General features: G+C 28.8%; 1 protein-coding gene across 1 annotated transcript; it reads left to right on the top strand.

Moving 5' to 3' along the window:
- The first annotated feature begins 381 nt into the window (after window positions 1–381).
- LOC109808573 (hydroxyproline-rich glycoprotein family protein) lies at window positions 382–2739 on the top strand. Its single transcript, XM_020371622.3, has 6 exons — window positions 382–726; window positions 808–884; window positions 962–1027; window positions 1103–1177; window positions 1262–1336; window positions 2031–2739. The coding sequence occupies exons 1-6, from the start codon at window positions 405–407 to the stop codon at window positions 2466–2468; spliced, it is 1053 nt and encodes a 350-aa protein (XP_020227211.1). The 5' UTR covers window positions 382–404; the 3' UTR covers window positions 2469–2739.
- Window positions 2740–14424: the final 11685 nt, after the last annotated feature.

The raw sequence follows: 14424 nt of genomic DNA, 5'->3' as shown, positions 1-14424 counted from the left end.
TAGTAAAATTGATTTTAAAAATATATTTATATGTTGAGATTTTTAAATTAAATTTTATAAAAATAAATATTAATCTATTTTTAAATATTTAATAATTTTAAAAATTAATATTAAATAATATTTAATAATTTTAAAAAATAATATAATATAATATTTAATAATTTTAAAAATATTTTTGAATATCCAATAATTAAAAGAATGAAGAGATAAGATAAAATATATAAATGAATTTTAATATAAGTATTTTTGTTGTGAAAATTAATCTGGAAAAGGAAATTGAAAGTGGGGTGGTACGTAAAGAGATGTAGATGTAGCAGGCCTCTAAGTTTGGGCTTTGGTGAAATGGCCCAAGAGGGAGGGAAGAATATAATCTTAATCTCCATCGTGCAACAGAGAAAGCAACAATGGATCGAGAATGGGGATCGAAGCCGGGGAGCGGCGGCGCGGCGTCGGCGCAGAACGAAGCGATCGACCGGCGAGAGCGTCTCCGGCGACTGGCTCTGGAGACGATAGACCTGGCGAAGGACCCTTACTTCATGCGCAACCACCTCGGGAGCTACGAATGCAAGCTCTGCCTCACTCTTCACAACAACGAGGGAAACTACTTGGCCCACACTCAGGGCAAACGCCACCAGACCAATTTGGCCAAACGCGCCGCTCGCGAGGCCAAGGACGCCCCCGCTCAGCCCCAGCCTCACAAGCGCAAAGTCTCGCTTCGCAAAACAGGCATTTTTCTCACTTTCCTCTTTTCTCCATTCATTTCGCTTATTAATTATATTAAGCAAACACTTCGTGTGCACTGTGCAGTTAAGATTGGACGCCCTGGCTACCGTGTCACCAAGCAGTATGATCCCGAGACCAAGCAAAGATCTCTCCTATTTCAGGTTCTCTTTTACGGAACATTGACCCTTCTTTTATGCCATAATATTATTTATTTATTTATAATTCTGTATTGATGTAGATTGAATATCCTGAGATTGAAGACCTAACCAAGCCCAGGCACCGCTTTATGTCTTCATACGAGCAGGTTTATTGATTTACCTTTCTATCGACTTTTTCTCACTGTCGCCGTGTTTTGATATTTATGTTTTGATGCTTACAGAGGGTACAACCGTTCGACAAAAGATATCAGTATCTTTTGTTTGCAGCTGAACCGTATGAAATTGTTGCTTTCAAGGTAAGTTATTGCTTTTGGTTTGGTCTTTCTATGCACTTTGATTTTCGAGATTTGCTCTTTGTGCTTATTAGTCTATGTTTTCAGGTGCCTAGCACGGAGATTGATAAGTCTACTCCTAAGTTTTTCTCGCACTGGGATCCAGACTCAAAGATGTTCACGGTTAGTACATTTACATTTACATTTACACCTCTTTTGCGTTTGTGATGGAAAACTTGGTCTATCGAAGTGTTTACATGTTTTGTTTGCGGGATTGGGAATTTGTTAATGTCTCCTTCATCTCGGCAAAAAGGAAAGAACAAACCTGTTTTGAAAGAAGAACAAATATGATTGGGGAACTATGAATTGACAGTGAATTTTAAGTTTACATGAAAGTGATAGTAAAACCCATACATTGTTGTAACTCCTAGACTTGTACAAATCAATGGAAGCACTGTGCACTTATCCTAAGAGCGTGCAATTTTGAATGTGTATTGATGCAAAAAAAAGTGATACTACATCCTAATGACCTTGCAGCATATTTGATAATTTTTTTCTGTGAAAAAGCAATAATTATTTTGTTTTTATAGGCTCTTTCTTAAAGCTTTTAGTTATAACCTGTTTTTTGACCGTAAATTAAACCTATGAACACATACATTTTGTCCTTATCATTCAAGCACAAGTTTGGTCAAGAAAATCCGAATTGTTGCATTTTAATTGTTTGCCCTAGTAGCTACCAATGCAAAGAAATTATTGTTGCATTTCCTGTTTTATTTCTTGCTTTTTTAATTCTCTGTTTGTGATGTGCATTACTGATTTATAATTTCCAGTTTCCCACCATCTGCCATTGATGACTTGAATTGATACTTGTCTGCAGCTGCAATTGTATTTTAAGTCCAAGCCGCCAGAGGCTAACAAACCACCACAGCCTGCTTCTGCAGCCAATGGCACAGCAGCACCTGGTGCTCCACCAAGGCCTTTGCCCCCACCACCCCAAGCTCCACTGCCACCACCTCCACCTCCTCCACAAGGGCTACCTCCTGGTGCACCTATGGCAAATCCTCCTAGAGCTCCTCCACCTCCAATGCCGGGATCAATGCCACCTCCTCCTCCTATGGCAGCTAATGGTCCTAGACCTGTGCCTTCTGGCGGAATGCCATCTGTCCCACCCCCACCCCCTGTTGCCAGTGGGACAGCTGGTTTCAACATGGGTGGTAGACCTCCATCAATGCCACCTCCACAAGGTTTTCCTTCGCAACCAATGCAGAACCAGGGTGTTCGTCTTCCTCCACCACCCCCTAATATGGGACAGTAGGTCCCAAGGCTTTAGGGGTAGAGCAGTGAGCATCATTGGAAGCCTTCAACAACTATAGTAGAATGTACCGTCCTTTAAGGACTCGTTGCTTTGTATGTAAGAGGCTAGGTTTCATAAGCAATACATTAAATCACCTGTACACTCTTCTGATATTTAGTATTGATGCCTTTTGAGTATTGACCGTGTCCACAAAGTTAGTTCTCAATCTCTTTATACGGTTGGAAACTGGAAAGCTTCTTAAAGATTAATGCTTGATTTGGCCATTTTTTTATGTAGTAGCAACTATTTGACTAATGTGGAACCATTGTGTCCAAGAATTTCATTTTTCCTTGTTTTGTTTACATATTAAAAAAGTTAAGATATCTGGTGTTGACCATGATTGTTGATGAGCTCATAGTATTAAAAGTAAAGCTATTATCTTAAAGGTAAAGAAAGTACAGGAATATCCTAATGTTTAAAGTCATTTTCTTTGTTCATGTGGAAAAATCATCTTTGTAAATATTTTTCTTTGTTCATGCAGAATAATTATCTTTGTAAATCTTTTTCTTTGTTCATTGTGGAATAATAATCTTCGTAAATCTTTGTTTGATCGTTTAGCTTCACATTTAATTCAGTGTCAATTGATGTAATACCCTTAACTTTTGGTGGTTCTTGGACCCCGATTCAGTGTTTAAAGATTATAGGCATTTCTTTGCCTTTATTGTATGAGAGGACGAGAGGTTGTCTATCGCATAATCCAATCCATATCTTTTCTTTTTCGCTAGTCTTGGTAGTGTTAATTCTCTTAATTGTTAACTATTAATGGGGTATCAAACTATAACACATTTTTCTTTTGGTAGGGAAATTCTTATCATGCTATGTAGACTCTTGGTTGTATCATTTTCTAAATATTTTGTGGATGATAGTCTTACCTGATATTACATGATGTATCCTTTATTTTCTTCGTTTTGGGGATTAGGATTGGATAACAGTGTTACACCCGGAGGAAGCTGATTGAAATTGACAATTAACTTTTTTCATGCTGGGAAACCATAGCGTAAAGTAAATGGATCACGTGAAGCCAATGGAGGTATATAATTGGCTATATACTTGTATATAGGACAGGACCTGAAGTTAGAGACCTTCTGTTGACATATAATGAGTGCTATATTGATTGCCACATGCATCTTGTTTATATCTCTACTCTCATTTTCTAGAAAAGTAAATAGAAAAATAAAAAAGATGTTTTGGAACAAAATTGCAATTTTACAAGAGATGCGAATAAAATCAAAGGTAAAGCTGACAAGATGTTTTATAATACTGATGTTGCCAGGAAATGCTTTAAGCCTTCGGAAGTGAAGAAGTAGGCCATTGATGATCTGAATAAAACAATTCAGTGGCTGGAATGTCAAGAAGAAAAGGTTATGAGTTTCCATTTCCCTTTTAAAGTCGGCTTTTGTTCGTTCTAGATGTTACAATTTTCTTATTTGCATCCAGAGCCTGCATAGAATCAGACTAAATTGCTAAAAAGAGGTTTGCATTGAAACCAAATTCATTTGTTAGAAAAACATAGTATTTCACTCCCCAATCAATCACTCCCAATGGTAAATGCTTGATGTCTGTAGCCCTCTGTTGTTCGCACTTAATTGTGCTCAAGGTTGATAGTTATATCCTATATGAATCTAAATTTTGTGTTAATCATTTCAGTCAGATCCAGTGAGATGACAAAAATAGCTGCAGAGGGGATTCTAACTTGTTTGCAAGATGCAATATGTTCTCTTGAGGAAAAACGGGTAATGTGCACAAAAAATTGTCTATCACTTTTCTTAGTTTGAAAGCAACTTCTCCGATATTTTCTTTCCCTGGGGGATGCTGGCATAGGTAAAATTTTCCCCTTCATATAGGTTTTAATTTCCTATGCAGTCCTTTGTTTAAATTCTCTATCAGAACAAGCACTAGCAGTGTATCATATTGATAGATAAAGAACAGACTTTTGTTATTATTTAAATTTCAACTGAATTTCCTTTATGAACACGTAAGGCAAGGGTCGCTGGCATAATTTTTTAAAACTTATTTTAAATGAAATTTGTTGTTATTTGAGTATTCATCATGATTTGTTTATCTCAAGGAGATGTGAATTCAGCAAGAGTACTTAGTATTTTCTATGTCCTAATCCTTTGCATCCCCACATTTTTGTGGGTGCTACTAAGTTTTATCTGCAGCATGCTTTTGGGATCAAAGCTCATGAACTCGGTGGCCCAATAATAATATGCTATGTTTCATGTTTCAACTCGAGTGATGACAAGATATTTTACCTTGGTTCAAAGTATAATTTTCTATTAACAAAAGTTTCTTAAAATGGCATTGACTAACACCTGTAATTTGGGCTATTGATGTTTTGGGTCCAAGCGACCCATTATGCGGATTGTCTGAAGCCCAGTTTATATAAATAAAAAAAAGTAACAGTGATAAAAAATTAAAAATAAACATATACGATATTAAATATAACATTTAAAGTTTTTAAATAATCAAGCTAATTAAATTATGGAACATACGTAACATTTTGGTTGCAGAGTGCTTAACGGTCGCCCCTTGTGGTATTTTAATTCGATTCCAAATATTTTTTGTTTTAAGTGCAAAATATGTTACCGGTCAACTAATTTATAACTTTTTATGTTATAATTTTTTATTTAATTTCATATATTTTATAATATAGTAATGTTATATTATCATGATTTGTTTTATAATATTTTAAAATATCATCTGGCTTTACTTTTTTCATTTTTTTCATGTCTTATTCAGTATGAGTTTAATAAATTGAAGCAGTTAAACATTTTTGAGTTAAATTGAGTCAGCTTGATTTATATTCAAGCATTCCAATATTGATCAAAGATAAATAATCGACCATTTATGACTTAGGAAGTATTTAGAAGAGTACGTACATAATTTATTTAAACTTGTGAAAAGGATTTGTAATTTATTTTTGTGACGTGAAAACAACTACAAGATTATTAGAAATAGAAGGTTAAGGGAGGGAAAATAGGAGCTCCACATAACATGTCTGGCTAAAAATGGGAGGAACTGAATCGTTATCGTTAGCTATGTATAAATAAGTGGTTGAGATGAAAATTAAAAGACAAATAATGTGGTAATTACAATTTAGTCCCGAGAAAAGGGTGTGTCGGCAAATACATTTTACCTTTAATTATCCTCTCACTCCAAGCGTGGCTCATCTTTTCTATCACTGCAAATTCAATCACGCAATTTTATTTATTAATATTAGAGGAAAAGATACTACTTCCATTAAAATTAGATAAATAGTATCAATTGAGTAATTAACTTTTTGTGTATATGTATTATTTTTTATTTATATTGATAGAAACAAAATGAATATAACAAAATATATAAATGTCTTTGACAAAAATACGAAACAAAAGTACTTTTAGAATTTGAAGGTTAGGGCGTTCAAAACCTGAACGTCAACGCTGTACACCAACCCATTTGAAAGAACACCTTGACTGTAAGGCACTCATTGCAGAAGGACTGCTTAGCAAATTATTAAATAATTAAACATAGAAAAAAGATGTATTAAACTAGTAATAATATACTATAACCAATCAATTTAGTATAGCTAGTAGACTTGTAATAATCTTTAAAGTATTTATCATGGGAGTTGTTTATAAGCAAATTTTATCCACTTTAAATGGATTTCATACTGTCATGTCACTCATAAGCAACTTATATTACATTTTTATAATTTTTACTCCAATGAAAGTTGCTTATAAGCACTTTCACCTTTTAATCACTCATATTTTATTTTTTAAAAATTTTAATTATTATAGTTGTTAGCGTCAGTGAAGGAAGGAAATATTAAATTATTTTTTTATTCATAAGTAACAGTCTCTTATATAAGTAATGCTGTTTAAATTTTAGCAATTTGACCTACCATGTCAGCATGCTCCAATGCAAGTTTCTTATAAGCAATGAGAGCTTAAACTTAAGAACCGGATAAGAACCTAGCATTGGAGATGCTCTTATTACCATTATTACATAATTAATACACATAATAAATTTTTGATGATCAAATTGGGACAGTTTTAGGGGGTGTATTGGTTTAGGATTTCGTAGGATTTTAAAAGACTTTTTTTGAGTAAAAAAGTCCATTGGTATTCAATTAGGATTTTATGTCACTTAAAAACAATCCAGTGGTATTCAATCTGGATTTTCAAGATTTTTTAAAGAGTCCATTAAAATCCACTGGTATTCATTTGAGTTTTTTACAACTTAAAAACAATCCATTGGTATTAAAAAATATAAGGATTTTAAAGGATTTGTGTGAGAGGGATTTTGAAGGACTTTCTAGTGTTATCTATAAATACCAGATTCATAAAACAATCCCATCCAAACCCATCGGATTTTGAAAGATTGTTTAAAGTGATTTTTCAAGTGTTTCAAGAATTTTCAAGTGAGTTTTTCATTTTTTTTTTCTATGCTCGTGTCTTCTCTATTTTTTCTCTACTAATAATACTACACTATTGTTCATTGCTCATATATAATATTGTAGTACTGTTCTCGTCCCATTCCCCTATTTTGTGAAACTCTAATATGTAAATGATAGTGTAATTGACTTGTTCTATTTTTCTGTTCGTTCTCTTTAATTGACTTGCTTTATTTTATTCTATGAAGTTGAATTTGTTCCTTTATATAACACAAAAAAAATGCTTGAAATTTCAACTTTTAAGTGGTAATTTTTTTTATAACACACGTCAAGAAAAGAAAAAGGTGAAAGATGAAATTGATATGATAATCTCTACAATATATATATATATATATATATATATATATATAAGATGAATTTGTTAGGGTTTTTGTGAGTAGAATGAGATAAAAATGGATCTTAATTGAGAGAATAACCCTCTCAGCATAAAAATTGCGAACTCTCTCCTTTCCTTGAATTTGTTACTCTTATCCCTCCTCCTTTTATGACTCAACAATTATTTTATTTTTTTTACTATGAATTTTTCTTTTTATTTTTATATTGTGAAATTAAGATTTTTTATATTTTAAAAAAAGAAAATTAACATAAGACATTGCAGTATCTAATTTTTTAGGATTTAGGATTTATGTCTTCATTAGCTTATTTTTTTAAAAAGAAAATATTGTTAAAATATTTGTTAGAATAATTTACATTTATAAATATCGTTAAAAATTATCATATAATATATAACTAAAATAGTATACATATATATATATATATACATATATATATATATGAGGAGGGTTCAAACGACACCAGTGTAACTTTTACTAAGTGTTACACCGCTCAATAACTTTATATTAAATATGAATTTTGTAAATTCAACCGTTAGATTGAAAGTTCTTTCCTCTTAGATCATATATACAAAATTTTATATTAATCCAAGATGATTTGATACTTCATTCTTATAAAACAAAATTGACGTAATATATTTATTTCAAAATATACTAAAATATGAACACTTTGATTACCCTCAAGTTGTTGTTCGATTTTAACAAAATTTGATATACACATATAAAGTGATATGAACTTTCAATCTAACGGTTGAATTTACAAAATTCATATTTAACATAAAGTTATTTAGCGGTGTAACACTTAGTAAAAGTTATACCGGTGTCGTTTGAACCCTCCTTCATATATATATATATATATATATATATATATATATATATATATATATATTCTCTATATCTAAATACTTCCGTTTATATAAAAAAAATTATATATCTAAATATTTTTTTAGTATCGAATATACTGATTTTTTTATATAAAAAATTATCTTATGTTTCTATATTTTCGTTTTAACATCTTTTTTATAATGACTGAGGTATTTGATCCATTTGGATAGCCAAGATATATTCGATCTTGTATGATTGGTGTGCTTCTAAAAATAATAATATAATTTTATTGATTTTGTCTCTTATCCATAATTATTTATATAACTATTTTTCAACATATATTATTTTAGTAATTCAAATGGGAGATTCACAAGGAAATAATAAAGAAAAAAGAAAAGAGAAAGAAAACTATTAAACTTGGACCAAGGAGGATTCTGATGAATTGTTACAATTATAGTGGATGCTATAAAAAGAGGATAGGATATTATGGAGAATTATTATTATTATTTATCTAGACATTATTGTTTTTTTTTTATTATTTTTGTCTTTGACTTTTTTTAAATTTGAATGTATGAATATTTTTTTTAAATCTTATCAAATGTCAAAACTTCACAAAATCCCACAGAATCCATTAAAATCTTGATTTAAAAGTCTTGCAGAATCCATTAAAATCCTGATTTTAAGTCTTTTAAAATCTTGCAAAATTTTAAAAGTCATGAAAATCCTGCAAAGTCTATTAAAATCCGCAAGATTTTTTTTAACTAAAAAAGTCCTTTAAAATCCTAATCCAATACACCCCCTTATTTTCTTAACCACTATTACTAGGGTTGTTGACTTCTTTTTTATGAGTAATTGAAATTTTCACTTTTTTTTTCTACTTTGTAAACTTATTTTAAAAGTAAAATATTTTTAATTATAACTTTATACCAAATAAAAGTTTTTAACTTCTAAAAAATTTTGATTTTTTAAGTTGGTTATGAGATTATTTTTAATTTTATGTGATAGTCACATTTTGTAATAATCAAAGTTGATTTTTTTTTCCTCATAAAGAGTATGATAAAATTAACAAGTTAGCTGAAAACTTATAAATTATAGGTTAGGAATTAAATAGTTAAAAGTTTATAAATTAATTGATTGAATTGAAAATGTTTGATAAGATTAACTAATAAATATAAAATGGTATAAAATGATATTTATAATAAGAGTGAGAAAATTAGGCAAAGAATTTCATTAGTGAGTATAAAAAAAATAAAAATAAAAAGAAAACAATTAAGAATTTATAAGTTATAAATTATTTCAATTAATCAATAAAAATAAGTTTTAAGCATCCAAAATAAACTTATATAAACTTTTATATCAAATAAAATTATTTTAATCAAATTAATTAAAGAAACATGTAAACTCTTAAAATATCTTGTCAAACACATTCAAACTCAATATCTATACCAATTAGGTCACGGTTGTTAATTACCAATGAAATCCAATTTCTCATCCTTAACTTTTTTTTCTTCATAATCTTTTGTGAATACGAACTATTATTGATTTTGTTTTGTTGATGATTAATGGTTGTCATTATAAAAGAATTGGAAGAGTTTGTTGTTATTTTCAAATATACGATGAAGTGGGAAGGGTTTAGAGAAAAAGTCATCCAGAATTAAATTCTAGATGAGGTAATGAGGATATTTTTTTTCTTCCTTTTATGTTACGTAATTTGTCGTATCTGGTAAACACGTAAAGAGGCTTAAAATGATGTCGACAGAGCAGTGTGGAAAGGTTCAATGTCAACTTCAAACATAATGCATTAGTTGAATTCAACATTCAGTTGCTAAAATGTGTTTGTGTGCATGGACCAACAACTTCTACGATAATCAAAATTTCTATTCGCAGATAAAACTTCTACAAACAAATCCACACTTCAATAGTCACAGAACATTGAGACTATATTTTATTTGTTTATGTTTGTTTTTCCAGAGAAAATTTTATGGTGAGGCACTGAGGCTGAAGCTATGACATTATACATGTCTCTCAACATGTAAATGACATAAACTATAGAAAGAATATTAAATTAAGAAAAGACACGCTCCTTGCATAGACTATATCATTAATTAAATTAACATAACAAATGAATATTTAATTTTCTTCAATTAATATTATATATTTAAAAAAATTCAAATATCATTAAAGCGTAATCTTATAATTAAAGTATTTTTGACATTTTTAAATTTAAAAATTTTTAATATCTGAATTTTAATAATTATTATAGTTAAAATATTTTATATAAATTAAAATATTGTTTTTACTATTCCTTTAATTTTTTTATAAATATAATTTTTCATTAGATGAGATAACTAACTAAAGAAAATTAAATTAAAATTATCAAACAACTTTTAGTTTTAAAGAAGCTTTTAAACTTAAAAAAAAAAAAATAAACGTTATCTTTAAATAGTAGTATAAAATGTAAAGCGCTCTCCTCGGGAACTTGTGTTAAATTATATAGTACGAAAGTTGTGTTAATGGACCCATCATCATATTGGACAATATTAGGCAAAAGATAGCATATAATTAGCTAATGCACACCACAATTCAAACATGACGGAAAGATGAGTAGAACAAAAAGATAATGCTTTCTCAATACTAATTTAAAATAATAAATTGTTTTTTATCTTTAATTTTGGGATATATATATATATATATATATATATATATTATTTTGAAATGTGTGCATAAATAAATAAATTAAATACAATATAGATATTGCGGGGATTAATTGTAGAAAATTAACTTTCTAAACCACACACAACGTGCAGCAGGAAAAAAAATTATCAGGAGATTGAAATAATAATCATACTATATTAATAGTTAAATTTATTGAGTATTGTGTTGTTTTGATTTAAAAATTTAAAGTAAAACTATTTGATTTAAAATAATAGTATTGGAGATTTAATTATAAGGCTGGTCTAAGGATAAAAAAGGTTGAAATTTTTATTTTAAGCTTCTTAGAAAAAAGATAAATATTTAGTATTAGTACGTATGTAATTTTTATTATTAATTAGTCTCGTATAATGGTAGTTAAGGTGTTTTTTTTTTCTTTGATAAATGGGGTTCATATCTTACCAGAAGAAAAAGTTTTTTTTTTATTGAAATTAACGATTGAAAAGTCTTATTTCACTTTTTTTAAAATATTAAGAAAGACAAATTTAAAATGATATAATTAGCATTGTTTTGAGGTAATGTTGACTAACTGAAATTATATTTTGCAAGTGCATATTAGTTCTTATTATGGATTTTAGGATAGTGAATCACATCTATGAAGAAAAAAAAATGAATAAAAAATCTAATTTTTATAAATAAATAAAAAATCTATTTTTCAAATAAAAAATTTGTTGAGATTATTGATAATAAAATTGTAAAATATCTTGAATAATCATTCTATTACTTTGTACTATGAGAATAATACAACTAATTAAGTTTCTTTATTCATATTAATTAGGACTTGGGATTGAATTTAACTTTTCTCGTATTTTATATCATTTTATGCATACTTATGTTAAAGATGAAATAGACAATTTATAATCTCATTATAAATCTTCAAAGAGGCTAATAATTAACTCTAATCATACCTTATCCTAATATAAATTTTTTGTAATAAAAAATGGATTATTTTTTGTACATAATAAATCAAACAATTGTTGCATCAAAAATATATATTTGGATAATTTAAAATGTATGATATTTTTTATTTCATATTTAAAAATGTAAAATTAGTGTCATTGAATAATTAAAATTTAAATGAAGATTGTTTGAAGCTTGAACATTCTATAAAATATTATAAACCACTTAAAATCACTGTAATCAGCACAAGAAACCACTTAAAATATTGTTTTTGTGCATTGGTTGAAACAGTTTGCAGGGTGAAACTTTTCCATGAAAAGAAAGCACATGGTACAGAGTTGGTTGGGACTAGGAGCATGTAATTCTAATCATCATCCATTTTTTTCATTGGTCGTCATTTCTCTGTCATGTTACTTTCAGGCCACTTGCATTCCCACCCACCACAATTCATCCTTTATAGTCTTTCTTTATTTTCAATTTTTATCCTTTATTTAATTCCTTACATATTCTCCTTTTAAATGTCATTATTAGCTTTAAATGCACTCAAGTCTTTTTCTCTTTTCATTCATTATTTTCAGGAAATTAAAAATTAATGTTCGCTTACTTTTTCTTTTTTCTTTTAACATTTAATTTAACTCAATTTCATTTTCTCAATTTTCAAATAATATTTGGTCAATAAAAATTATAATAAATATAATATAATTAATTAACTTAGATAATATTTTTTATAAATTTATAACTGAAAATATATATAAAAAAACAACAACAAAAAAACTTATAAATTATATAAATTCAATCGTAAGTAATGTTTGGGATGAAAACACAATCCATTAGAAAAGTTAAATTATTCATTAAATATATTTGCTTTAGTCAAACAAAATTATAAAGTAATTAAATAAGTTATAAAATAGTTAAAATAACATACCAATTATAAGATGGGTATAGGATTTGGTTCATTTAGTCTATTTTGCTTTTGATCTACTTTTAAATATATTAGATTAGGTTGGGTTTCTTTATAAATAAGTCACATCTTGACTTAATTTGTGTTCAATCCACTTAGTTCGTGGGCTAATAGACCTTGTATTATAGAAATTTTTTATTTTTGTTATTTAAAAAAATATTTTTAAGTCTAAAATTAATAAAAATTTTGTTAAATTATTTATTATTAAATATATTTTTTTAAAAATTATATTTTAAAATAATTAAAAAGGAATGAAGAAAATTTAGCCCCTTTGAAAGATTTATGAATGTATGCCTAAGTTTAATGTTTGATGATATGCGGCCAAATACTCATAAATGACTTGTCAAAACTATGTTTTGATTCAATTTTAACCCTTCTTATATGATTTTAGCTAAAAAAAAGTATTTTTTTTATTTGAGAATAAAATTAAGACATATTTATAATAAAATAAAGATTATGTATATAGATTTAAAATAACTAAAATTTGCAAGGATTGATTGTAACTTTTTTAACCATAAAATATTTATCACTAAAAATAATGACGGATCTTTATTGAGAATCATAAATACACATATTAAATATTTTTCTTTTAACATAATTTATTTTATTCATCCTAATGTTTTTATTAAGTATTCACAGTTAAAAAATTATAACATTGTAAGTTTGTGTTAATTATTGTCTTTTAACAATAATTAGGAGTTGAAGTGTTTTGGAGTTGAAGTGTTTTGGAGTTATAACATTCTAACTAGATATTTTAGAGAATTTTTCTACACAACAGTAAAGTTTGACCTTGAGTGAAAAAGTATATAAGATTTCTTTTAAGAATTAAGCCTCATAAACTTATTTTTCAAATAACCAACTTATTTCCAGATAACCTAGAGAGATAAACTACAAAAAAGGACTCTAAAGTTTTGATTCTTCTTTTCTTCCTTTTAGACTTCTCGAGGGTGTAGAAGATCCTTGTTGATCAGTTGAGTTGTGATTTGAATTTGATGAAGTTGAGGATTTGTGTTAGAGCGGAGTAGCTCATAAACGTTTTATTTTTCCCCCTTTTTCTCTTGGATTTTGGGACTTGGAGGAAAGGAAAGTTAGATTTTTAGTTTTTTTTTTAATTGTGAAGCTACATGATGCTTGATCTTACTCAATTCGTAGTTGTGTTGGTTGATTTTGTGTAGATTGGATGATTGAGATTGGGGTTTTGGTGCTTTCTTGAATGTTTTTAGAGAATTTGATGATTTGTGAATGCATGTTGTTATTCTAAGTTGATTAAAGATGTTGATGATGAATATGAATGATATATTTTGTTGTATGATGGAGATTTTCTAAGTTTCAAGTGGATTGAGCCAAAAATGCGAATCTACTAAGGGTTAGATAGAATTCACATCATGTTGAGTGCAACTTCAAGGCATAAGGCATGACACACATTTGAGGCTTTCTGCCTCATTCACGTCAAGTGCAGGATTGGTGTCACCAGGTGTGAGATAGAGGGAAGTCTTTGATTTGGTCACGTCGAACATGGCTTGAATAACGTTGGACGTGAAGAAAAAGAAACATCTCTGACTTGGAGACATCGAGCCCAAGGTTGAGTGGCACCCAACATGGCCAAGATAGAACTCTCTGCCTAGACGATGAGAGCATTAATGTGGTAATGTCGAGCGTGAGTCAGACAAATACTCTTTACCTGAAATGAGGCTGGGCGTGAAAGCAACAAGGTCTCTCAACCTCATCCACGCTGGGATTGGAAAGATT

This window comes from Cajanus cajan, chromosome 10 (assembly GCF_000230855.2).
Source record: "Cajanus cajan strain Asha chromosome 10, NIPB_CcT2T_4, whole genome shotgun sequence".
Lineage (NCBI taxonomy): Eukaryota > Viridiplantae > Streptophyta > Magnoliopsida > Fabales > Fabaceae > Cajanus > Cajanus cajan.
Note: the sequence above shows the minus strand (reverse complement) of the source record. Positions and strands in the feature narration are given on the sequence as shown.

Excerpts from the sequence above, each read along its gene's own strand:
- LOC109808573 (XM_020371622.3), top strand. The coding sequence starts at position 405 with ATGGATCGAGAATGGGGATCGAAGCCGGGGAGCGGCGGCGCGGCGTCG. Across the intron at positions 885-961 it reads AAAGATCTCTCCTATTTCAG|ATTGAATATCCTGAGATTGA; the intron begins GTTCTCTTTTAC and ends GTATTGATGTAG. Across the intron at positions 1,178-1,261 it reads ATGAAATTGTTGCTTTCAAG|GTGCCTAGCACGGAGATTGA; the intron begins GTAAGTTATTGC and ends CTATGTTTTCAG.